Raw genomic sequence first — 23,763 nt, 5'->3', positions numbered from 1 at the left:
CCCGGTGAGTGCGGCGGGAGGCGGCGGGCAGGAAGGGGTTAAGGCGCTCCCCAGCTGACAGTCAGCTGATGGGGCCCTGATTGACAGCTCCGAAAAGTTTCCTTGTTTCTATATATTATGCTAATGAGGGCTGGGATGGCGGCAGCCCATTGGCCCGGCCGCCCAGTCCGTTTCCCATTTGACGTCAGGAGCGCTATAAAACTCAGCAATGCTTTTAAACTCTCCTGCTGGATGAAACCTTTAAAATATTTTTCATCTTCTTGCTGTAGCTTTGGGGTCGAGGTTTTTTTTCCCTCTCTCTCTTTTTTTTTTAACTATTATTATTATTATTTTGGTTGCGATATCGACTTTGATTTTTTTTTTTTTTTGTCTTCGCTCTTTTCCCTCCTCCCTTCCCCGATGAACCTCTCTTCTCGCTCTGCACTTTGCATGAGAAAGCCCAGAGGAAAGGCACCATGAAGTGTTAAAAATAACAAAACAAAACAACAACAACAACAACAACAACAAAATTTACTCGCAACACCACCAGCTAACACTTCCAGCTGCAGTTTGCAAGCTGCAAAAGAGAGAGAGAGGAGAGAGAGAAGGGAGGGAGAGAGGAGGAAAAAAAAAAAACCCTTTATGCAAAAGGCGAATAGCAAGAGCCCCTCGCTCTGATGCATCAGCGGCAGCGGAGACTCTGCAAAGGATAACGCGGAGCGGGAGCGAGAGCGGCCGGGGCGAATTGGAGCGGAGGCTGCGAGGGGCCGTGGCGAGAGGCAGAGGCAGGAGAGAGCGGAGCGGAGCTCGCCAAAAATCAAGCTGGCTCACCCGGTGGCAACTCAGAGCAGTCCCCTCGCTCCCGGAGCGCACCCTTTCTGGAGGACTGTCAGCAGCAAAAGGATGGCATCAGAACTGGCAATGAGCAGCTCCGACCTGCCCACCAGTCCCCTGGCCATGGAATATGTTAATGACTTCGATCTGATGAAGTTTGAAGTGAAAAAGGAGCCGGTGGAGACCGATCGCATTATCAGCCAGTGCGGCCGCTTGATCGCCGGGGGATCGCTCTCTTCCACCCCGATGAGCACGCCCTGCAGCTCGGTGCCCCCGTCCCCCAGCTTCTCGGCGCCCAGCCCCGGCTCCGGCACCGACCAGAAGACCCACCTGGAAGACTACTACTGGATGACGGGCTACCCGCAGCAGCTCAACCCGGAGGCGCTGGGCTTCAGCCCCGAGGACGCGGTGGAGGCGCTGATCAACAGCAGCCACCACCCGCTGCCCGGCGCCTTCGATGGCTATGCTAGAGGGCAGCAGCTGGCCGCGGCCGCCGGCGCCGGCGGCTCGGTGCCGGCCGAGGAGATGGGCTCGGCGGCCGCCGTGGTGTCGGCGGTGATCGCCGCGGCGGCGGCGCAGGGCGGCGCGCCCCACTACCACCACCACCACCACCACCCGCACCACGGCGGCGGCGGCGGCGGCGGCGGCGGGCACCCCCACGCCGCGGCGCCGGGCAGCGCGCCGCCCTCCTCCGCCTCCTCGGCCGCCGGCTCCGGCGGCGGCGGCGGCGGCGGCGGCGGCGGCGCCGGGGGGCTGCACCACCCGCACCACGGCGGCGGCGGCGGCGGCGGCGGCCTCCACTTCGACGACCGCTTCTCCGACGAGCAGCTGGTGACCATGTCGGTGCGGGAGCTCAACCGGCAGCTGCGGGGCGTCAGCAAGGAAGAGGTGATCCGGCTGAAGCAGAAGAGGAGGACCCTCAAAAACAGGGGCTATGCCCAGTCCTGCCGCTTCAAGAGGGTCCAGCAGCGGCACGTCCTGGAGTCGGAGAAGAACCAGCTGCTGCAGCAAGTGGAGCACCTAAAGCAGGAGATCTCCAGGCTGGTCCGGGAGAGGGACGCCTACAAGGAAAAATACGAGAAGCTGGTCAGCAATGGCTTCAGAGAAAACGGATCCAGCAGCGACAACCCTTCCTCTCCAGAGTTTTTCATGTGAGTTCCCACAGCCTTGCCACCTTAACTAAAAGTTCTCCGTGTGAGTTGTTGTTGGGGGCTTTGCTAGAGCGACAACCCAGCTTGCCACCTTGTATTACTTTTTTTTTTAAAAAAACTCAAAACAATTTTAAAACAAAGTTGTTTTTTGGGTTGGTTTTTGTTTTTTGTTTTTTTGGTTTTTTTTTTCTTTTTAAGGTGGGCTGGCTCCGTGTTGGCCAACCTAAAGTTCTACATGAGTTTCTTTTCTGTTTATTATTATTATTATTTTTTTATTTTTGTGGGGGCTTGCTGTTGTGGTTTTTTTTTTTTAAATTTAAAAGATCCAACTCGCCACCAACTCAGTTCTTCATATGAAGCTTGCTCTTCCTTGAAACCTGCCATCCACATTATATATATATATATTTTTAAGTTCATGAGGTTTTTTTTCTTTTGAGCTTGCTGTGTCCAAAAAAGTCAGATTTTTTTTTTTTTTGCCATCCTGAGTTCTTCATATGAGATTTGAGCTTTGCAAAAAGAAAAATAAAATTAAAAAAATACAAAAAAAAACAAAACAAAAACAAAAAAATACAAAAACAATGTGAAATTTTTAGACTCCAGCTTGCTGAGTTCCATCAGTTTTTAGCGTTGTTGTGCAAAACTAGAGATATGCCTAGATCAACCTGCCAAAATCAAGCCTGCATCAACCTTCGGTGTGTTCATGTGAGTTTTGGCCTTAATCTGCCAAACGTGAGACTTTAGTCTGCCATTAGAATCCCATACTCATCTCATGCATTACGCTTGCTATTTTGTCTTAGCAACAATGAACTATAACTGTTTCGAAAGACTATGAAAAAGAGACATTATATTAATAAAAAACCCTGCATGCTGGTCATGTACGGTATAATTATTTTTTTTTCTTTTGCTTGGAAATGGACTTTTGGAGACTATTATGGCATGGCATTCATCCTTTTGTTTTATTGCCTCATCACTTTTTTGGGTTGAAAGCAAAAAAGTGCAACCTTTGATCTTCCTCCTCCTCTTCCTCCCCATTAAAGTTTGCATCTGCTCTAAAACTGCTTTGAGTTACTCAAAACTTCAGACTTCCTTTTAAATGCACTGAAGCATTCCCTCTCAAAAAACATGCCAGAATGGATTTTGATAACCTAATGTGGCAAAAAAAAATATAAAAACCACAAAAAGAACTTTGGAAAGATGTTCAAAAACAAAATTCACATCCCACTTGGGGGGGACATTGAAACCATGCTGTTGCCTAAAACAGTCTAAAAATTAATTTTAAGTGATCTGCCCCATTTTTTTTTTTTCCTTTTGCATTTGGTCATTGTCAAATGTGGAATGCTCTGGGTTCCTAGTATATAATTTAATTCTAGTTTCTGTCATCTGTTAGCCCAGTTAAAATGTATGCTACAGATAAAGGAATGTTATAGATAAATTCGAAAGAGTTAGGTCTGTTTAGATGTAGATTTTTTTTTAAAGATTGATGCACTAAATTGTTTACTGTCGTGATGTAAAGGGGGGTAGAATTTGCAACGGGACTGTTTTAAAAAGTAGTTTATGCAGCATGTGCTTGCAACTTAAATATAAGTTGGGTATATGTAGTCCTTGCTATACCACTGACTGTATTTGAAAACCAAAGTATTAAAAGGGGGAGGCACCCCTGTTTATATCTATAGGGGTATTTTACATTCAAAATGTATGGGTTGGTTTTTTTTTTTTTTTTTTTTTTCAAAATTGAAGTATTTGGGACTGAATTGCACTAAGATATAACCTGCAAGCATATAATACAAAAACAAAAAAAAAAATTACGAACCTGTTTAGAACGCTAATACAATTTATGCAGTTATAAAGATGGCATTACTGCACAGTTTTAAAATGATGCAGATTTTTTTACAGTTGTATTGTGGTGCAGAACTGGATTTTCTGTAACTTCAAAAATTCCACAGTTTTAAAGGCAATAATCAGTAAATTTTATTTTCAGGGACTGATATCCTGTCTTTTAAAAAAAAAAAATGGAAAGTAAATCTTACCACAATAAATATAAAAAAATCTTGTCAGTTACTTTTTCTTTTACATATTTTGCTGTGCAAAATTGTTTTATATCTTGAGTTACTAACTAACCACGTGTGATGTTCCTATGTGCTTTTCTTTCATTTTCGACTCTATGGTTATATCAAAAGAGAGAATAATCTACAATAATAAACTGCATTTTTTTGATTCCGTACTCAGTTTCTTAGTCTGTAGTTTAAAGTTCAATAACTCCGAGAGCAGTACTTCAGCGTACTGCCTGGCGAAGGGGTGATGCTGATCCAAGAGCTGGCCTCGATAATATGCAGGAGGGGAGAAGGAAAAGGATAGCTTCGTGTAAAATGGAAAATTGTCGCCCGCTAGAAATCAAGTTATCTATCAGGTAGATGAAAAACGTGAGCTTTCAGGTGCTGCTTCTGACGTCTCAGTATTGCAATGAGCTCAGTTTCAGTGACTCAGATCATCCCACCAGGTTTTAGGAGATCTCAAAGGGGAGGTCTGCTTAAAAACCTGATGACATGATACAGCCCTATATTTTGATTGTTTTATGATGGAGTGAAGTGAAAGGGAAGACTTCACATCCTCTTATCATCTGATCCCAGCAAAGCATGCCTGTCTCTAGTAAGAGATGACACCGCATCAGGTTTGGCTTGTCACAGGGCCACTTAACGCTAGATCGAAAGATTTCTTGCCATTTGGGTCCATACTGCCTCCTTTTTTTCTTTTCTTTGCTTTTTTCCCCCCCTTCTTCTTTTGTTTGCCCTGTGGTTTTCTTTTTTTTTCCTTTTTTTTTTTTTTTTTTTTTTTGCTACAGGCCTTATAAAGCCCAGCACTGAGGAGCAGAGAAAAAAAAAATTCAAAGGACTTCCTCCAACTTTTGGGAGTTACTTGTCCTAAACAATCAATCCAAAGGTTAATGTGCTAGAAATGTTCAGGTCTCCGAGCCCCTCTTCACTGCAGTTCTTCATGTCAAAGGGCATTTTGACTTCGAAAGGCTCCTCAAACCCTCGACCCAGTTCGTTTAAAGCCACCTTCCCCGAGAGCCTCCGGTGTCCGTTTGCAGAGTCCTCTCCCGCTCTTTGAATGGGATTATCTGCCCAGTTTATTTGAGAAGCGGAGGTCTCTCCGAAGGATGCTCCAGCTCCTCCAGGATGGGGGTTTTATCTCCAGACCCAGGCTCATAAACCCAGCACTTTTTGTTTTTCCTGTATTTTTCCCGCCCTGCTGTCGGTGCAACTTCTTCCCAGCTGTAAGGTCATCCCTCCCGGGCGCCGGTGGCACTGAAAGGAGAGGACCTGTTGCCGTTCCTCTGCCCGTTTTGTCCAGTCCGCGGCTTGGACCCCATCCCGCCCTGTGTGCTGAGGTCAGGATGCGCCCCTGAGCCCCCCACGGCGCCTGCACCCATGAGAGCCTGCATCAGCGGTCACTGGGTGCTGCTGGAGGTCAACCTGCTCCTGCTGAGGTCCCTCTGGAGGGGATGGACACCCGGCCCCGCCGTGGGTGACAGCGGGCATCGGTGGCCGTGGTCCCCGAGGCCGATGCTGCGCCTCACCCCTCCCCAGCACCAGGGCACCAACCTGCCCTTTGGCATCTGACCTGCTGTTGCACCAGGGTTTGAGTAATGGTTCAAGCTCCAGATTCTGGTTAATTTGAGTTCCATTCTCTGGTTAATGTGTAATCTGTGGGTAAACTGGTTGCTATTGGCCAAGCAGAGAATTATCTCCTCATAAAGACAGGGCTGCTTTTTATTTCTTCTCCCACCTCCCCTTCCCTGGCTGAGCCTTTACTCATGCCCAGGTTCTTTCACAGGGGGTCACTTAGATGCTTCAGTGCTGCCCTTGCCGATAGCTCCTGAAGGAGCCCTGACCTAAGGAAGGGACAGACGAGGCCTGTCCTTGGCAAAGCCCCCCCCGAAACGGCGCTGCAGCCCCCGAGGGAGCGCGGAGCCCCAAGCCCCTGGAGCGGGACCCACTTCTGGTCCAGCCTCATCCCCGCGCCCCTCTGCCACTCCAGGTTTCCTCGCAGGCAAAGTTAGGAGCAGGCACTACAATTTTAAAAGTATTGTGAATCGACTGAGTAGCGCAGAGCGAGGGAAGCACTGCTGCCTCCCTGAAGTATCTTCTTTCTCGAAGGAAAAAAAAAAACCCACCACCCTGTTTGAACAGCGATAAGAGAAATCCTTCCTAGAAATAGACTGAGCGCAAAAGGGAAAATTCCCATCACACACCCAACCTGAGAGGGAAGAAAGGCTCTCTCCCAGTTTGGCATCGTTATGACACATATTGCAATCTTGCTTTGCAAATAAAAAAAAAATGCAGCCTTCCTTAGGCTGCGCTTGAATTTCAGCCTGAAACACGCCAACTGCCCAACTGAAGGGAGGAAAAAAAATAGATGCACGTTTTAATGTTTGCTAAAGCAAAGCGAGTATTGGGGTTCTCTGTATGAATCATTGCAGGGGAGCGCCCACCTTTGCCGCAGGACTGCTTGCTGAGGACTAATTGGAACCGCTCTGCTCTGAATAACCTACATTCATTAATCACCCCTCGCTTGACTCTGGCCTCGATCCTGCTCCCATTGAGCTCGGAGGAACAATCCCTGGGAATTTCAAAGGGGAGCAGGATCCTGCACTTCTCCCGCAGGTACCTCTGGCTAAAGCAGGGGGAACGCTGCCTGAGCCGGGCCATCGTGTGCCAAAAGGCGTGCGTGGTCTTAATACCCCCATCACTAACAACGTCCTATTTCTCCCATGGTCCTATAGTGCTTTCCCGTTTATTAACTACATTACAAAGAACTTTCATGTGACCAGTGCTGGGAGATACGCGCACGGAGAGCGGCCCTTTGCTGGCTGGGAAATGGTGTGCACTGCGGCTCAGCCCCCTCGTCCCTCCCCATCCCACCTTACTCTTGAGCCTGTTTTATTTCCCCCCCTAAAATGAAACATAACCCTCTGCCCGACCTCCGGGCTTCTGCTGAGCAGAGTCCAAGAGTATTTTTGTGTTTGTGCTGCAGCGTTTTCCCTGCTTGAGAAATGTCATCCCGGACCACATCCTAAAAAAAAGAGGGGAGAAGAGAGGGAAATATCCTGGTCACACCAGTGTATCTTTATTTCTTGAACAATTTCTCACCACTTGCTGGGCAGGTCCTGTGCGAGAAGCGCCCATTTGCAAACGGAGCGGTGAGAGCTTCTATTTATTAGAAAGTCTTCTTCACCTTTTTAAAACAAAAACGCCTGCGCTGAATCAAAATGCCACTTGAAAACTACCCCCACGCGAAACATGGCAGCAAATTTTTAGTTTAAAAAATGAACTTTCCCAGCTCTTTTTTCCCTTTCCCTTCCGAAAGCTTTTGCGCAGCTGTTTCCTCCCCCTCCCTCTGCGTAGTGTGTAGGAAGTTCTCGATCTAGAATCATTCATAATTTTAATGCCAATTTCTATTTGACATAATATACTAATATCAGATAGAGAGTGTAGCTGCTTCCTGGATTTAGGGAGGAAATGATGCATATATCAGAATTATCTGCTCAGATGCCAGAACTACATTGGTGTCATTTCAGCATGTGCTGCATTGAAAGGAAATCCTCTATATTTATTACTCCGATCATCAGAGGGCCTAAATGAACCCACTGTTTCTGACACCTGTTCAGATGGCTGAATTTAAAATTTCACGCAGGAAAAAAAAATCCTACGTACTTCAATGTTAGGAATTAAAATTTTTTAATAAACTTTCTTCCTCTTTCCGAATGGCTGTGTTGTGAGCGGCTGCCATGAGGCTTGGGCATTCCAAGGGTAGCTATGGAGAGGGGGATAGATTTTGTTTGCTCAGCCGGGACAAAAAACAATCCTGCTTGTACGCACACACACACATTCAAGCTGTCCGTAGACAAATGCTTCAGATATCTGTTTGAAGTGCAGGTCTCGGTATGAATAACGCGAGGTAGCACACCCCGGGACACGGCAGAGGTGAGCGGCTGTTGAGAGAATTCGTCTTTTCGGGAGGGAGCTGAGCACTCAACTACCTCACACTTTTAAGGCTCTTCTAATGAATTTTTTGGGCACAGCAGATGATACAAATCAATAGATTAAAATACTGTACACTCTGCCGCATCTAAGTCTTGACTGCTTGAAATTGTGGGGGAGGACCGAGAATAACATTTGTCACTCTCTGAGGGCTGAGTGCATTCAGATTTGTGAGCTCTAAGCCAACACGATGCAAAAATAGTCCAGGATGTGACTTAACTTTTCAAGTGAAAAGCAAAAGGCCAGGGATCAGCGAGGCTGTAACCGGGTGTAACGGCAGATAGGCAGCTCCAGCTCCAGCCCCAGCTATCTACCACCGTATCAGGTTGACCCGGCACAGTGTGATAACGTCTCAGTGCCCTCAATGCAAGCCGCCCGTATCTTATCGCTCTCTGAAATGATCATTTTCTTTCACTGTTGCTGTACCCACTTTTTTTTCCCCCCAAGTCGAGCTTTTAAACCCGTGCCACTTCCGACGCAGCAGTGAAGCGTGGAGGCCTGTAGTTGTGGTGCAGTGAGTTACGGGGATGGAGATTGCCCTGCCTCTCTCCTTCCTTGGTTTGGAGCCCTGTGGACTTTTGTGACATGATTTCCTTTATTTTATTTTTTTAATTTTTTTTAATGCATCTCTTATAAGACGTCTTGCATGGAGGGAATCAAAGCCAGAAGAGAAGTTTGCTAGAAGTGGTGTTTCTGCACCACGCAGAAAAAAAAAATACCCAGCGAACAACAAATCGAGCAGTGTCTTCAAGTTTCCAGCGGGGGTAGGGAATGGAGCGTCCCTGGTCGCCGCTCTCAATTGTTAATTCATAAAGAAGCACAATCCTGAAAAGTGTTCTCGGCAGCTTGTCCCCCGTTAACGCAGAAATGTCAGTGACTGCGTACGGAGGCGTGAAGGCTCAACACCCTGTTTCAGGGCGAGCTCTGGCATCTCCCTGCCCCTCATCCCTTGGATTTCGGTGTTACGTGGAGCGCCCCGGGGGCGGCGGGGCGCGCAGGGTGCCCAGGACGGCGGGGCGCGCACCTTTGCCTCCCGCTGCCCGCCGGCACCTGCGGCGGCCGGGGGAAGGCAGCGCCTTTGGGGAGGATTCTGGCACGGCTTCTTAAACCCCTGCTCCCAGCAGCTTCAAAATAACCCGGGCCGGGCAGGGGGTGTCTATATAACGGTGTAACCCTGCCGCTTCCCCCGGCGAGCTCTCCGTCAGCACCCGCGGGCTGCCGGGCGGGCGGCCCGGGCCGCAGCCGCGGGGCCGGGGGCGGCGGGGCCCGGCGAGGGGCTGAGCCGCGCACCGCCCCGGCCAGGCCGGCCTGGCCGCCGGGTCGGGGGGCACAGGCCTGCCCCGGGCCCGGGCACACGCGTCCCCCGGGCCGGGCGGCTGGAGGAGCTCCCACAGCCACGCACGGTGCGGGGCGCGGCCCCCAGCCCCGGCGTCCCACCGCGGCCAGGTGGTGCGGGGGGGACGGGGACCCGGGCGGGGGACCGGGCGGGACGGGGAAGGGTGAGGGCAGCACCCGTGGTTTGTTTGTTTGCTTGTTTGTTTGTTTCTAAATTGAATTCCTGGAACAAAAGGGGACTCTGTGCGTAACTAAAGGATCCCTGCGTGCATCCAAAGCTTAGCTCCGGTGTGTCACCCAGGCGGCTTCAGCTGGCTGACCGGCCCCTAGGTAGGTTCACAGAGCACTTCCCCTCCTGCTTTGTTCACAGTCGTCTTGGCTTCTTTTTTCTTTTCTTTTCTTTTCTTTTCTTTTCTTTTCTTTTCTTTTCTTTTCTTTTCTTTTCTTTTCTTTTCTTTTCTTTTCTTTTCTTTTCTTTTCTTTTCTTTTCTTTTCTTTTCTTTTCTTTTCTTTTCTCTTCTCTTCTCTTCTTTTCCTTTCTTTTCCTTTCTTTTCCTTTCTTTTCCTTTCTTTTCCTTTCTTTTCCTTTCTTTTCCTTTCTTTTTTTCCCCCTCTTTTAATATTTTCCTCTTTCTTCCTCTTTTCCTCTTTCTTCCTTTCTCTTATTTTTAATTTTTTTTTGCCTTTCCTTCCTTTTCTTTTTCCTTCCTTTTTTTCTTTTCACCTGTGCTCACATGGAGACTAATCTAAACCCCACTGCAATCAAAGGGAGCTTTTAAAATGACATTTTGGATCAGGCCCTGAGACCTCTGCAGGGAGCAAGGAGGGGGGGCAGGATTTACATTTCGTGGCTTTTAAAGAAGCTGAAGTACACAGAATGGCGCTTTCCGAGGCTGTTTCCCAAATCTCTGTGGATGTATCTCAGAGTGTGTATGTGAACCCCGCTTCTCCAATTTTGAAACAAGTTCTTGCCAAGGCCTTGACAGTGGGCTGTCATGATGCTAAAGGGGATAGGGATAGAATCAGTTTTATTTGTTAGTAGCAGCTTCAAAAGCTGTGCTGCTCTGCACTGCAAACAGCCCCTGCTCCTTCAAGCACTTGGAGCTGTTGCAGTGAAACGTCAGTGACAATGAAAATGAGCCTGAAAGTGAACCAAACAAGACCTAGTATTCGCCCCCCCCCCCCCCCCCCCTTAACTGCTTCCAAATTCCCTGATGAAAGCATTTTAATATGTAGGAAGAGCTGCTGGAGCCTGCAATGCGATTCAGTGTTTTGTGGTGTGGGATGAACAGATTTTCCTTTCTGTAGGGTTTCCTCCTGCAAAGTCATTGTAGAGGAGGGAATACTGTAAGATTAAATATGGTTAAAATACTATATTCATGTCACACCAGATACGGTCTCCAGACTGTGCACAGTCTTTCAGCTTCCTTTATTGTGAAATCCTTTTAAAATAGCACAGTATAGAGTAGAAAACTTATTGAAATATAACTCTCTTGCACCAACTCTCTCAGATAAAATGAAGGAAAGTGATCAGCCTTCTTAAATTAATAAATCTGCTTAGTGTCTCTGGCTGCCTTCACGCTGTCTTACTTTCTTTGACTCTTCCCTTATTAATAAACTGATAGTTAAATAAAGCTGCTAAATGAATCAATGCGCCTTGCCGGTGGAAGCGGGTTGGTGCCATCCTGTTTCAGGTCTCCTGTGATGTGGCTGAATGGTTGTGGTTTTAGAGAAGGGATGGCCTCGGCAAAGGCTGAGACTGCTAAAAGCAGGCTGACCACATCGCTTTCTGAATGCTCTTCAGGTGTGAGGCCGGAGTACCTATTCCTCTCGGCCCCATGCATTAATAACAGGATGGATTCACCGATTGGCATGAAAGCAGAGGTCATCTTGAGCAAAATGACACCAAAGGTCTACGGGAGTCATTTGCTTTAAGAGATCCTGGGCCCTGTGCCAAGTATTGCATTTAAGGAAACACCGTCCCCTTTCTCAAAAAAAAAAACCAACCAAAGAAAAGGAAAACCGAAAAAAAAGGAAATGTTGCTTTCAGTGGCACGCGGGGACCGTTTCAATGCGCCCGTCCCACCTTTGGGTGCGATGTGCCAGAGGGATCATTCACCTGGCACCAAACGTGCAGGGGACTTTTGTTTTCAAAGCTGCAGAGCTGATCTGGAATCAAAATGCTGGAAAAGTGCCTATAGTTTGTCTTGCTTTTTTTTTATTCAAACCGATCAGACTTGTGGTTTATCCTTGCTCTGATTATGCTGTACGGTTACAATAAATGGATGGAGCTGAAGCATTCCTGCAGGCGGTTTATAGAAAAATATATGTATATGCCTGTGTATGCACGCTCAGGGAGAGAAAGTTAACTATAAGGGACACAACAAAATATCCATATTTAAGAAATGTGGATTGACTCGCTGACTTATCTCACTTATTGTACAAAGATTCACTCTGTTGAATTTTTTTTTTTAAATTAGATTTTAAATATGTGTTGACAGGATGAATTTGTACAGTGTGAGTAACCGCAGGGAGAAATGACAGCTCTGCTTTTGTTATTAAACTACTGTCTGGAAAATAATGGAGTGTGTACAAAAATTGATTATTATTTTGCCAATTACATTAGTGCAGCTAATAACAATCATTAAGAAAGAAATACAGAAAGCTACATGCTTTCAGGTCTTAGAAGCTGATATTCACTGGTGAGGCAAAAATATGTGTTTTTAAGGTAATTTGTCAGTAAGAGTCTCCTGTTATTAACATAAAGTAAAGACTAGATGTGTGAGCTAGAAATGTTTCACTTCAACCTGTGTTAATTTCTTCTTCACTCACAGTTAATAAACAATACAAGAGACTTTCTAAATTTAATTTAGAATTTGGATATAAAAGGTCCTATTCTGTACCATAGTGGCACAACAGACATGTTTTATAATGTTAAAAATTCCTTTTAATAATGGTTTATTTTAATATATTTACTAAATTAGGTACCCGAGAGAATCATCTACAACGGTGATGTGAAAATCCCTGTTACCTGAGGTCAAAAAAAAAAAAAGGTATGTTTTCATTTTCATTAGCAATTTGACATATTTCAGCAGGGGTGGTAATTTCGCTGCTTTGTTTTCCGCTGCTAAGACGGTGCTTTTTGGTCCAGCCCCAGGGAGCCGGTGACAGTCAGCGGTGCGGTTTCCTGGGCTTTCGAATGAGGCTGACTTTCAGGTGCCTACAAGAACCATTTGCAATGATGGGGCTTTGTACTTTTGTCAGCCAGACAGCTCTCCTGTGTCCCACAACTCATATATAATCCTTTGCAAATGTTTTCTTTCTTTTTCTTCAAATGCTAGCGTTCAGACATCAGCTACGGGGATTAAGGATGGGTCTTCTGAAGATCTCCTTCAGATCTTGATGAAAATCATGAGTCTGTGTTAGACAACTTCTGTACTTACAAATTACAATAGAGTTTAATTCACAGCACTGCCTTCCTCTGGAAATTCATGTTCAGTCTGTCAACATTGACTAAAAAACATGCCGCTAATGAAAATGTGGGAATTAAACTTTCAGTCCTGCTAGATTCAAACAGGCACTTTATTTTTCCTGTGGAATCTGATTTTTATTGACCTTGACTATAAAAAATACTAAGTGGCTTAAATGAGCACCAAGGTTGCAATGACAGATTCCTGTGTGAATTTTTTTATGAAACCTCCTATTTTAGTTAAGAACACAGGCTGCCGTACAGCCTACCACACTTCGATCAACAGTTATGTGCTATTAGAAAACAATTGAATTTTATTAGCTCATGGAATTAAGCTTGTTTTATTCTTTATTCTTTATTATTTGTTATTTCTTGTTATTTAAAATTTGAGTGAGGATGGGGAAGATGTAATTGGCGCTCTAGACTCTACCGAGAGGAGTTTTTGTTGGTGTTTAGGCTGCGGGAACAGGTTTCGCAAGGAGCACCAGAAGAGGTTCATTTTGAGCCTGATGCTCCTCTCACTTCCCCGAGGAACACCCCGGGTAGGGTTTTGCCTGCAATGCATTTTTTTTTTTTTTCTATGTTTCACCACTGTAAATGAGAGGGAAGCCGGACCACTTGTTTTTTTGTGAGAGCTTAAAGTGCGATATGCTTTTTGCAAGAACAGAGCCAAGTCATGATTCAGCTGAAGTAAATACATTAAGTATGTATTTTCATTGCAAAGGTGCAGCACATGTTCCATCACCTTCTTCCTAGTGTAACAGTCCTAATTTCAATAATCCCATAGGAAAACTTTCGTGGTTCCTGTAATTTATATATGTGACTATTAGATTTATATAAATAAGTGATATACATTCTTGTTATCCATATAATAAAAAAGTAAAAGCTTTTTCCCTGATGGACACACTCAGGGCTTGCTTAGCCTGCTGCTCTCTGGGACAATTCCGTGTGCCTTCCTTCCAATATTTTGTGGATACGCTTTCGTATATTATAGAAAAAAAACCCAGCAGCAAAATCCGTTACTTTTAAGCAAATAGCTGTCGGGTCTCGGAAGAGTTAACGAACTTTTATGGCAAGGTTCAGACAGTTCTGACCCCTATGGTAATATTTCATCTAAGGTTACTGTTGGGAGAGAAATCAAATTTCAGCTGTGAACATGATTGACAGGTGAAAGCAAGAGAAAGAAAGACATCTGGTCAGATGGGGAATTTGGGAAGGAGAAGGACAATTCGGGGAAGTGTCTCTGTGATATTAGGAATAATAAGCTTAGATATGAAAACTCCAGTACTCCACGCTCTCTGGAGGTGCATTTACTTGATATTCATGGAGGTGGTTTGGTTGGGGGAATTTAAGACTGTACATTTATAGCAGTGGACAGTAGTCTCCGTGGTCGAACTTACTAACTTGACTCCTTTGAAGGAATTATGTTATTTATTTCTGGCATACTTTTAGCATTTAAGGCAATTCGTTTTACGACTGTGACTGGAATATTTGGTGGTTGCTGGTTAAGAGGTTCTCACCATAATGTCTCTCGTGGGTCAGATGGCAGCAGGGTTCATGGAGGTCAGTCGGTGGTGTCACTCCATGCCCTCGAGCCTGGGGGGATTGCTGGGAGTTTTCAGAGTAAGCACTGGAGGATGGAATCTGTGTTTATGATATACGCTGTTGTACCAATAACAAAATTAGTTGCTATCCCATAAAATACCACCAAGGGTACATTGTGGTATCTTACAAGGCAACTGGTATTTTCCAAGGGCCATGCCTTGGCCTGTTTCATCTCCTAGCAGCTCCGGCGAACATCCCTCACAATACATCCATAACCCCAGGCATATTTTATCCTACTTCAGTGTATTTTGTTTGGTGCAGAAGAGCTTCTCCATCCTCCAACATCATGGAACCAACAGGAACAAAATATCCCTCTAATTATTTCCTGATCAGCGTGATAATGTTGGAAAGTAGAATTTGGTTCTGATACAAAAAACTGTAGCCAGGCTTTCTCTTAAAAATGAAGTGCGAGAAAAAAATCTGGTGGTTTTTATCACTGTGTGTAACACTTAATGTTTCAGTTTTCAAAGATTCTCTGAATGACTTTTGTAGAGCTCCAAGGGCAGGATGCGGCAATGGTGGACCCTGGGATCTAAACTGCATCCTACCTACATCTCAGGTGAGAGGAAAGGTCCCGGGTGGGCTCCTGGCACCACTGCAGGCTTTGGTAAAATCCCCATTGAATTCCTGGGGCCCACACTTCGGCCACAAAGGGAATGTCTACAGGGGAGGTCGTACTAATAAAAAGCAAGATCTGAACTCATACCGCAGTAGCTGTGCTGTGAATTCCCTGGATGGATGTTCTTATTCAGGAGCAAGGGTGGATTTCTGTGCCCCCCGCCTCCAATATAGCTTAAGCTGCTTTCAAAATAAAATGAATTAACCAGGAAAATCCACTCTTACTCTAGAGTAGGAGTGTCCACCCAGGGAATGGATAGCACTGCGGTATAGTTTACTACATAATTTCCCCATATGGATGAGCCCTAAAACTAAGGGGAGAGTAAGGAGCAGTAAAGAACAGAAATATATTTTCTGTTCCTTTTCTAGTTTACCTCTAAGACCTTTCACACAAGGGAAATCATGGTGCTCTTAAAGTATACATTTACTTACTTTTCACTGCTATTCCTGTGTTCGCACATGCATTTTTAAAAGACATTTGTGTTTTGTGCAAGACCTTTTGCATCCTCATACCATTCACATGTATTTTTGATGTGCAATCAAGTCAGACTGTTGCTTGTGATATCATTTTTCTCTTCATGGCAACAGCCTGTGACGTCAAACCTCCTGACTTCACTGTAAACGAGACCTTATCACCTAAGTTTTATTCTTAGACCATACATCTGATAAAACTGAAAATTAAAATGAAGAATTGTAAAAACAATCGAATTTCTTTGCATATGAGTGAGTTATTTTTAACTTCCCATTGCTGAATTAGCGCTTCCTTTAAAATGTCTTTATTTTCCGAAGCTGATATCAAGATAACTTCCATGAAATATTATTGGCAAGTTTCCCGCTGCAGTCAATGGGAGCCTTGTATGTATTTTTCAAGCAGATGTGCTATATTAAGTCTAAATGAGAATCTTTTATTTCAAATGGGATGTAATATGTTATTCTTGATAAAAAAATGGATAGTAACCCCTCTCCCTTCTTTTCCTCTCCCCAAACATATTTTGTGCAATTTGCAGATCATTTTACATAGGTAAAAAAAATGTTCTCTAGTATTTAAAAAAAGCACAACTTCACTATGTCTCAAACTCCTTTCTAGCTCATTCCTATGAATTTTAAGTATGAAAACATCTTGAGTCTTTATAAGCAAAGAGAAAGTACGTGCCGTGTATGACAGCTTTTACTCCCCCCAAATTCCCAGCAAAGTCAATTTAATAGTTTTCCCTGTGTTTAGAATAAGCTCTAAAATATTTTCCAGTCATGTGGCTTTTGATGTTGTTTAGTTCTGATAGAGGATTTTAAGTTAAGTGCTAAAAACAAAAGTGAAATATTTTTAACATCTCTTCTGGGTTTTCTAATTTGTGCCACTTACCAAATGATTCACACTGTACCAAAATACAGGAGATTGATGAGACAAGAAAAGTACTGATTTAACGTCCCACATATAAAATTACTTCTCAGGCTTCCACATATAGTCCTGATGTTTAGAGAGTGAAGAAACCAGGAGTTGGGAGTTACAGTCTGACTCACTTGTGAGACTTTGACCCAGTTATTTGATTCTAGATTCAGCAAAATACTGAAGCACTTTAAACTTGTTATCTTAGGTTTCTTCTAAAGGTCTGTTACCGTTGATCTCTTTATATCTCAGTTTACACAGTTATAGACCTAGATAATTAATTCCTACCTTCTAGGCTTTTGTGGGAGTTAAAAAATAGCTGTAATGTTCCTTGAAGCCTGTTAATGAAAGCTGGTGTATTGAAGTACTTGTCATTCACCTTAGTTCATTCCCTAGGATGAGAAATCATTGGTGTTGCCCAAGTCCCATGCACCATTTCTGCCGGGATGGGAATTTAGTCTCCCGAGTCACCGGGCCACGAGTACAAAGACTGGGTGCTTTGGGAGCTGGTGATTTTCTGAATTACACATAACTTAGCTGTAGCCTGATTTTGAATGAGTCAAAATGTAAGCAAAATCATGGCTCAGTTATGTGCCCCCTCTCTCTCTTAAACACAATGTATCCTTAATACCTATATGTACAGACACATATATAGAATAACTCTTGTGCACCTGCAAGACATGCAGAGGTCACACTGTCCTTGTAATTCCTCCCTTTCCTGCCATTACCTTTATTTCCCAAGGTTCGAGCCATTATCATTCAGCAGTTGTGCAGCTTTTCTTTTCTTCCATCCCCAAATTATTATTGTTTCCCTCCTGCCTTCTACCCCTCCTGATCCGTAATGGAGTCCTCAGCTGTAAATTTGCTAACTGTAAAGATTTTTGCTTGAAATGTTTTGAAAATGCTATGGGGAAAAAAAATAAAAAATAAGAAAGCCTATGAACAACACGCTGTGCCATGCTCCAGCATTGCACTTCTACGGGAAAGATAATAAAGATATTAGCACTCATATAATTTCAGATAGGAAATGAAACCAGACATGAAAGAAACACTAGCTCCAGCTGTTGTGTGGGAATCAAACTAGCTATGGGAATTACAGGTACTGTCACTGGAGACAGCCTGACTTCTGAGAAATGACCTCAGGTGTAGGAGCTTGCTGTGGCCCCTTGCAGATATTAACACCTAATTAACAATCTGCAAGAGCATCCTACATCTTAATCACCAGTGAGGTGAGAATGACAATCACAAGGAGGAGAAGGAGAAGGGAAATGGTAATTTTTCCTCTGCACGCATCATCTAATAACCATGGTTATTCAGATGCAGCTAAATGCGATTTCCTTTTAGTCATTTCTGTCTATTGGAAGGCACAGTAAGTTCATTTGCTAGCAGGTAGGCAGCGGAGGTGAGAATTGAGTTGATCTGAGATACTCTGAAAAATTGACCCCGAGGTCATTCCTAGTTTAAATTGGGAAGTAAGGCTGAGCTTATGTCTTCGCTTTCTTCTCTCCCCTTTCTCCCTCTTTTTGTGTTTCCAGGCATGTTAGTCTGTATTGTGTAATTATTTAAACATACTCTGATGGTGGGGAACCTTGTTCCCTCAAAGTTAATCAAAATAAAGAGAGCTTTTGTTAGCGGTGATAGGTAATTAAATAGCGGGCTTCGTGTTGCGCAGAGACATTGTGCTGGGTTATTGACATCCCAGAGCCGGGCTCCCCAGCCCTTCTGCGCACAGACCAGCCCACCGAAGTCGCCGAGATTAAGGCCCAGGCTAAATTAAGGAAAGAGGGTGTGAAGGTGTGTAAATGCTTAGCGAGGCCAGGCTGTAAAGGAGAGGGGTGCATGGCAGCGTATCCGGAGTCTCCCAGAGGAAGGGCTGTTTCCCTTGCGAGGCTGCATGTTTTAAAGAGGAGAAAATCACGTGTGGCATTTCTCCTTTGTGCCTGCGATTTTCTGGCTGTGGTTTTAGACAGAACATTACCCAATTTCAACTCCAGCGTAGACACCTAGGGTCAAATTCTGCTCCCAGTTACCTGGCGTAAATGGTTGGGGGGCGGGGGGGTGCTGATGGAGAGGCTCTGGGCTTAGACCCGTGCCAGACGGCTATCAAGCAAGATATAGTGGACCAAATTTTTCAGTCCCACCAAAGCCAAGGCAAGAGCAGCTTCCCTGCGCTCCGTGGTGGTGCTCCAGCTTGCCCCTGTATCACTTGGGCAGGATCTGATGGAGTTGTAATGTAATGCCTTTTAATGGATGCTTTTATGTGCGCTTCCAAACAGCTTCCACTTTCAAACAGCTTTACGACAGAGTTAAAATGCGCGGCAGGCGGGGAGCAGGGAGTGAGGAGTACGTTCGTATGTGCGTCTTGTAGACCTCCTTCTGCATTGGCTCTACCTGCAGCACTCCCTTGCCGTGCTCAGTAACAATCTATTTCCATATCACTTGGACCCAAATTATATTCTAATAAGGAGAGAATGGCAAAGCGAAGACAGCGTTATATTAACCACTCGGCTTCCATGGAAACTCCCATCGTTTTCTTTCCGAATGACAAGCGATAATCTCTGTGGTTTCTGTTATACTCACTTCTTCAACTCCTTTAGCTTTGTTTTCACGTGTTGGCCTTGCACTAAAAAATATAACTTGACATCTTGTGTCTTCTCAGCTAAAAAGGTATCAATTCCTGGACTTAATGTCAGCTGTACCCAGATCAAAGGCAAGAAACATAAAAGTTGACATATATTATTTATTTCATGGTTTACATCAATGATGTTTCTCTCTACCCTTTTTTGTTATTATTGCTGATGTTTTGCCCTTAATGTTGTGCTCGCTTCTCAAAAGTGTTTGTCCCCTACAGACAAATATTCATATTAATGTAATCCATCAGCAGTTAACAAATGCCAGCTCACTTCGGCATTTCCCGCACACCCAAAACTCCCATTGTTTTTGCAGGACTCTTTGGGTGTGAGAAGAATGCAGGATCGGGCCCTTGGGTGGGAATTTCGGAGCTGGAGACTTTCTCCCCCAGCCCCAGAAATGCACGGGGTCGGCTGGAGCAGCAGCCCGGGGCGCTGGCGCAGGGAGTGGGAGATGCTGCATTCTCTCCCTGCATTGTGAGCTGCTGCAGAGGCGAGGCGAATGCCAGGCTTTGAGGGGAGCAAAAACTCAAAAAAGACTTTTTTTTTTTTTCAGTTATTTGGGGTTTTTTTCCTATCTTTCCCCATCTTTCTTGCCTGCCTTCTGAGTTCTGAGTGAGTAATACAGGGTCTGCCTTATAATTGTGGCCAGAAGATCATCTGAGATCAGTCAGAAATGCTGCTCCAACCTGTGCATCCCTCTGACCGCTCAGTTTAGTGTAAAACTTTCCTTTTTTTCCCTCTTTGTCAACAACTGTGGCAGATTTTACTTCCTGAGTTACCGAATCAGATAAAATGCTGAGTCTGATTTTGCTCCCTACCCTCCCATGAGCTATTTTTTTCTGCAATGAAAATAATAATGCTTGAGAAAGATCCTTGGGATTTTTACTTTTTGTTTTCTTTTGTTTAATTTGGTTTTATCTTAAAGCTTGCTGACAATTGTCAAATGCTCATTCTAGCAAAGAAGAGCTTGGAGGGTATAGCCCCGCTGTACAGCCGACAGGAGTAATTTGCAGTTCTCCTTAGAGCTCAGCTCTTCAGCGAATGTGTGTCGCTTTACTATTTCTTTAAAATTTAATTGGGATCAGGCAATCGACTGTCTCCAAATTTTTTGCCTCTTCAGGCTGCAATAAAGCCACTTATAATTTATAATCAAAGTTTGGTATCGTTAAACTAAACTGTAAAACCGACTTCAGGGTTTCGGTCGTAAAATAAATATACGATAAATATTGCAATGGGGCTTGAGTAGCACAGCTAACAGCAGCACAGTGAATGCATATACACACACATATATATTTTTTTTGTGTGTGTGTGTATACATTTGGTTCCAGAGGTAAGAAAGATCTAAATAATAGATAACTGGGATGTACTCTTTCTTGGTAGAATTGAAGCTAAGATAGATTTATAGCCCAAGTAGTCATTCCAAATGCAAAATGAAGTGTTAATTTATTAAAGTCATTTATGCATCAACATTATTTTTATGTCTTTATTTATATTTTTCTGTAATATGGAGCAATGTAGTATTCATCCTGGGTTTTTCTGTCTGTTGACTGTAGCACTCCTTTGCTTAGATTTTTTTTCTAACAAGGCAGCTCATTTAGAAAGAAATGTTTATGTGAAGTGCTTGTCAGTTGGCATTTTTACTGGTGTGCTAACCCAAAGGTAAAATATAAAGGCACGTCTTTTCCTTGCTGGCTTGTTGCTACTAGAAGGGTTCCTCCCTTGTTAGCTTGATAAATAATTTTACTAGCGGGAATCTGCTGAATTTTTACGCTTGCTGTCTATTTTCTGCTTGCTGCAAATAAATTCCAGCACTCAGAGGGCACTAAAACTCCAAACACATGGTATTTTCCCATTTTGTTGCTGGTTGCCTAAAATATTTATTTCATCTTGTGTTTTTAATTAAATCTTTTTTTAAAAAGAAAAGGAAAAAAACCCTCAAGTTTTGCAGTTATTTCCAAATGAAGATTTTAGTCCAGATTGTACTTAATATAAAGTCTTGAGTTTAAATAACACGTTATCATAGGTAAACTAAATGGGTAGTGTTAAATCAGTCATCACTCCAACTACCTAATGGTTTTCAGATTAAGCGCAAGAATTATTTATTGACGTATCATTCATTTAAGCATTTCTTACAATTTATGGTATACTTTTAGTTTTCCCAGTTTGCAATCAAGAAAGCTAATTTAATTTGCAAAATAAATACTCTAGTTCGGCGAGAGAATGCACCAAAAAGGTTTAGATTCTGGGTTGCCACAGCATATATGGCAGGAAAAGTTTGGAAGAAATTAAACTGGGGAGGCTAAAGTGGAAGAGGCGTTGCTTTTACTTTTTCTCTTAAAGGGATCATTTTGCAGTTACTGAAGCTTTATGCATTTTAAAATTGAATTTAATTCAAGCAAGCGAGAACTGACCCCAAAAAGCCTCTGCTTCCCTCCCATAGTGAACTCTGCATGTCGGAGGGTACAGTGCCACCGTTGCACATCTGGAGCCTCGCTTCTCCTTGGCAGCACATCCCGACTCAGTGTCCCGCGTCCCTGGTTTTGGGGGGCTTTGCAGACTTGAGTGGAGTTAGGAGCTGACTGTTGCAAGGCTTTTCCTTCAGTAGTGCCAGTGTTTAGATCTGCTGGAGGTCAGTCCCTCCTGCGATGCTCGTGTGTGCTGGTGGCAGGGGAACGGATTTTTTTGCTACCAACGGGATCCCTCCCTGCAGCTTCTGTGGGGCAGTCCCACATCTTCCCAAACAGTCACAGGGATGCAGCCAGCATCGCTTCCTTACACATCTGCACAATTCATGGGGTGAGCAGTTAAAGGACCTGGGTGCAGGCTGGTTACACTGCTGCCCCATCCCATGCCCACCCTGTCCCCACCAAGAAAAGCCTGACTGGGACTCAGGGGAGCTGAGCAGCATGCCCTATTCAGACTTTCCCTCAAACAGCAGAAAGCCACATACCCTTGAAGATGCCACGCAAATCCATCCGAAATTTTAGAATTATTTACATATTTTTAGCACAATTTGTCTCAAAGCAATCCTCAAACTTTGGCCCAAATTCTTACATTCTTACACCAACCACCCTCCCATTCGTTTACTTATTTCCATAAGAATTAGGTGACAGATCTGAGTGGTGTAAGCCCATGCCGCAGCCTGGCTGCCCTGCAGACACCAGCCTTTTCATTTACATGAGCACATCCCAAATCAAGTAATTGGGTGGTAGGAGGAACTGATGCGCCAGCACTCAATAGATAAGGGAAAAGCTTGGGCAGTGGGGAAAATTACCCTTGGGGTCTCAGCCCTATAAAAAACTAAATGAAATAGGGTTACAAGAAATCTCAGGAGGTGATGTAATCCATCCCTGCGCCACGGGGCAGGGTCAGGCAGCCTTATGTTATCCCTGACAGATATTTGCATAACCTGTCGTTTAAGCCCAACACCCCCCACCCCCCGTGGAGACCGTGACACCTCCCTGGAGCCTCCCTTGCAGACCTTCATCACTGTCCCTTCTCAAAAGCATTTCTCCTTGTCTAACCTGCGGCGCAGGTCCCTTATGTCCTGGTCACCGCAGACACCGAGGACAGCCCATTCCTTTCCCCTTTGCACTGACCCTTTGCATATTTGAAGGCTGTTGTTATGGCTTGCTGCAGCCTCCTTTTCTCTAGACTAAACAACTCCAAGTTTTTCAGTCTTTCTTCGTAGGTTATGGTCGTGACTTTGTTATTTAATATCTCCTCTGAAGAGTCCACATACAGTAAACTTGCTGGAATTCAATTTACCTGTGTTGAAAAGGACTGTGAGGATGCTGCCTGGAGGCTTTACAACATCTGAAAGGGGAATAATTTAATTCTTACTCTGATAATTTTTATTCTGCAGGATGGAGGGTAGGGAGCGTTTCTTTACCTGGGAGTGTTAACTGCAGCCTCCCCATGAATTTACCCTGGTAACAGGAATATTGTACTGCAACGTACAGCCAGACTTTACTGACAGGCTTTAGGAAACACATTTTAACATTTTATAATTTTATATATAAAAGTAAGAATGGGAGATAGGATGCAGGCTCTGCAGTTGCTGGTAACACCATGGGGTGTACCTTCAAGGTGCTACATGCAGATTTTGTCACACGAGTTTCATTAATTTCGATAGCAGCTGAGCAGCTACAGCCATCCGCACACCGCCTTTCCCTCTGCTGGTGTTGCTGGTCGGCTCCAGTGTTTCAAAACCTTCTGGCTTCAACATAGGTTTGGATAGATCCAGCTTTTCCTTTATGAAAGATGGAAGTTTTCCCAAAATGCCACAGATGAAGATGGACCAAAAAGGATTTTTCAGCCATCTGCACAGAGCTGGGCCTTGCTGTCGGTTCTAAGTTGCTTTTTTAAAAGTTGGAAAAGACATTAGTGCTCTTTCAATGAGGATTCGCTTTGCTCCTTGGAAAAAAATGAGGGTAAACAGAGCCTGCTAATTCTGCTTTTCTCATTGTCTTCCAGTGTCTTGCCTGGAAGGTTGGTGGGGAGATGTCCTGGAGCAAAACAGAAGTATTTGCTCACAAGAAAATATTCCCCAGGGACTTTTCTTCTAGGACGTGCTGGTACAAATTGCCCCGCAGTGGGATTAATTAGCATGGCAGAATACCATGGAGCATCTCTTGGAGGTGATTTTAAGTTTTGCAGGATTTTGGCTTCCTGATTTAAGTCTTAACCAAACCCTGTGTTGAAAGGTGCTAAC

At 44.4% G+C, this 23,763-nt stretch overlaps 1 protein-coding gene across 1 annotated transcript; it reads left to right on the top strand.

Annotated features, from left to right (window-relative positions):
* Positions 1 to 354: 354 nt before the first annotated feature.
* MAF (MAF bZIP transcription factor) lies at positions 355 to 12,378 on the top strand. The gene is made up of 2 exons (XM_082319615.1): positions 355 to 1,964; positions 12,325 to 12,378. Exons 1-2 carry the CDS (start codon positions 883 to 885, stop codon positions 12,356 to 12,358), a joined length of 1,116 nt encoding a protein of 371 aa, XP_082175741.1. The 5' UTR covers positions 355 to 882; the 3' UTR covers positions 12,359 to 12,378.
* Positions 12,379 to 23,763: the final 11,385 nt, after the last annotated feature.

Source organism: Platalea leucorodia, assembly GCF_965183815.1.
Source record: "Platalea leucorodia genome assembly, chromosome: 8".
In the NCBI taxonomy this organism is placed as follows: Eukaryota; Metazoa; Chordata; class Aves; order Pelecaniformes; family Threskiornithidae; genus Platalea; species Platalea leucorodia.
The sequence above is the reverse complement of the archived record's forward strand: the minus strand, read 5'-3'. Positions and strand labels throughout refer to the sequence as shown.

Excerpts from the sequence above, each read along its gene's own strand:
- MAF (XM_082319615.1), top strand. The coding sequence starts at position 883 with ATGGCATCAGAACTGGCAATGAGCAGCTCCGACCTGCCCACCAGTCCC. Across the intron at positions 1,965-12,324 it reads TCCTCTCCAGAGTTTTTCAT|GTACCCGAGAGAATCATCTA; the intron begins GTGAGTTCCCAC and ends TTACTAAATTAG.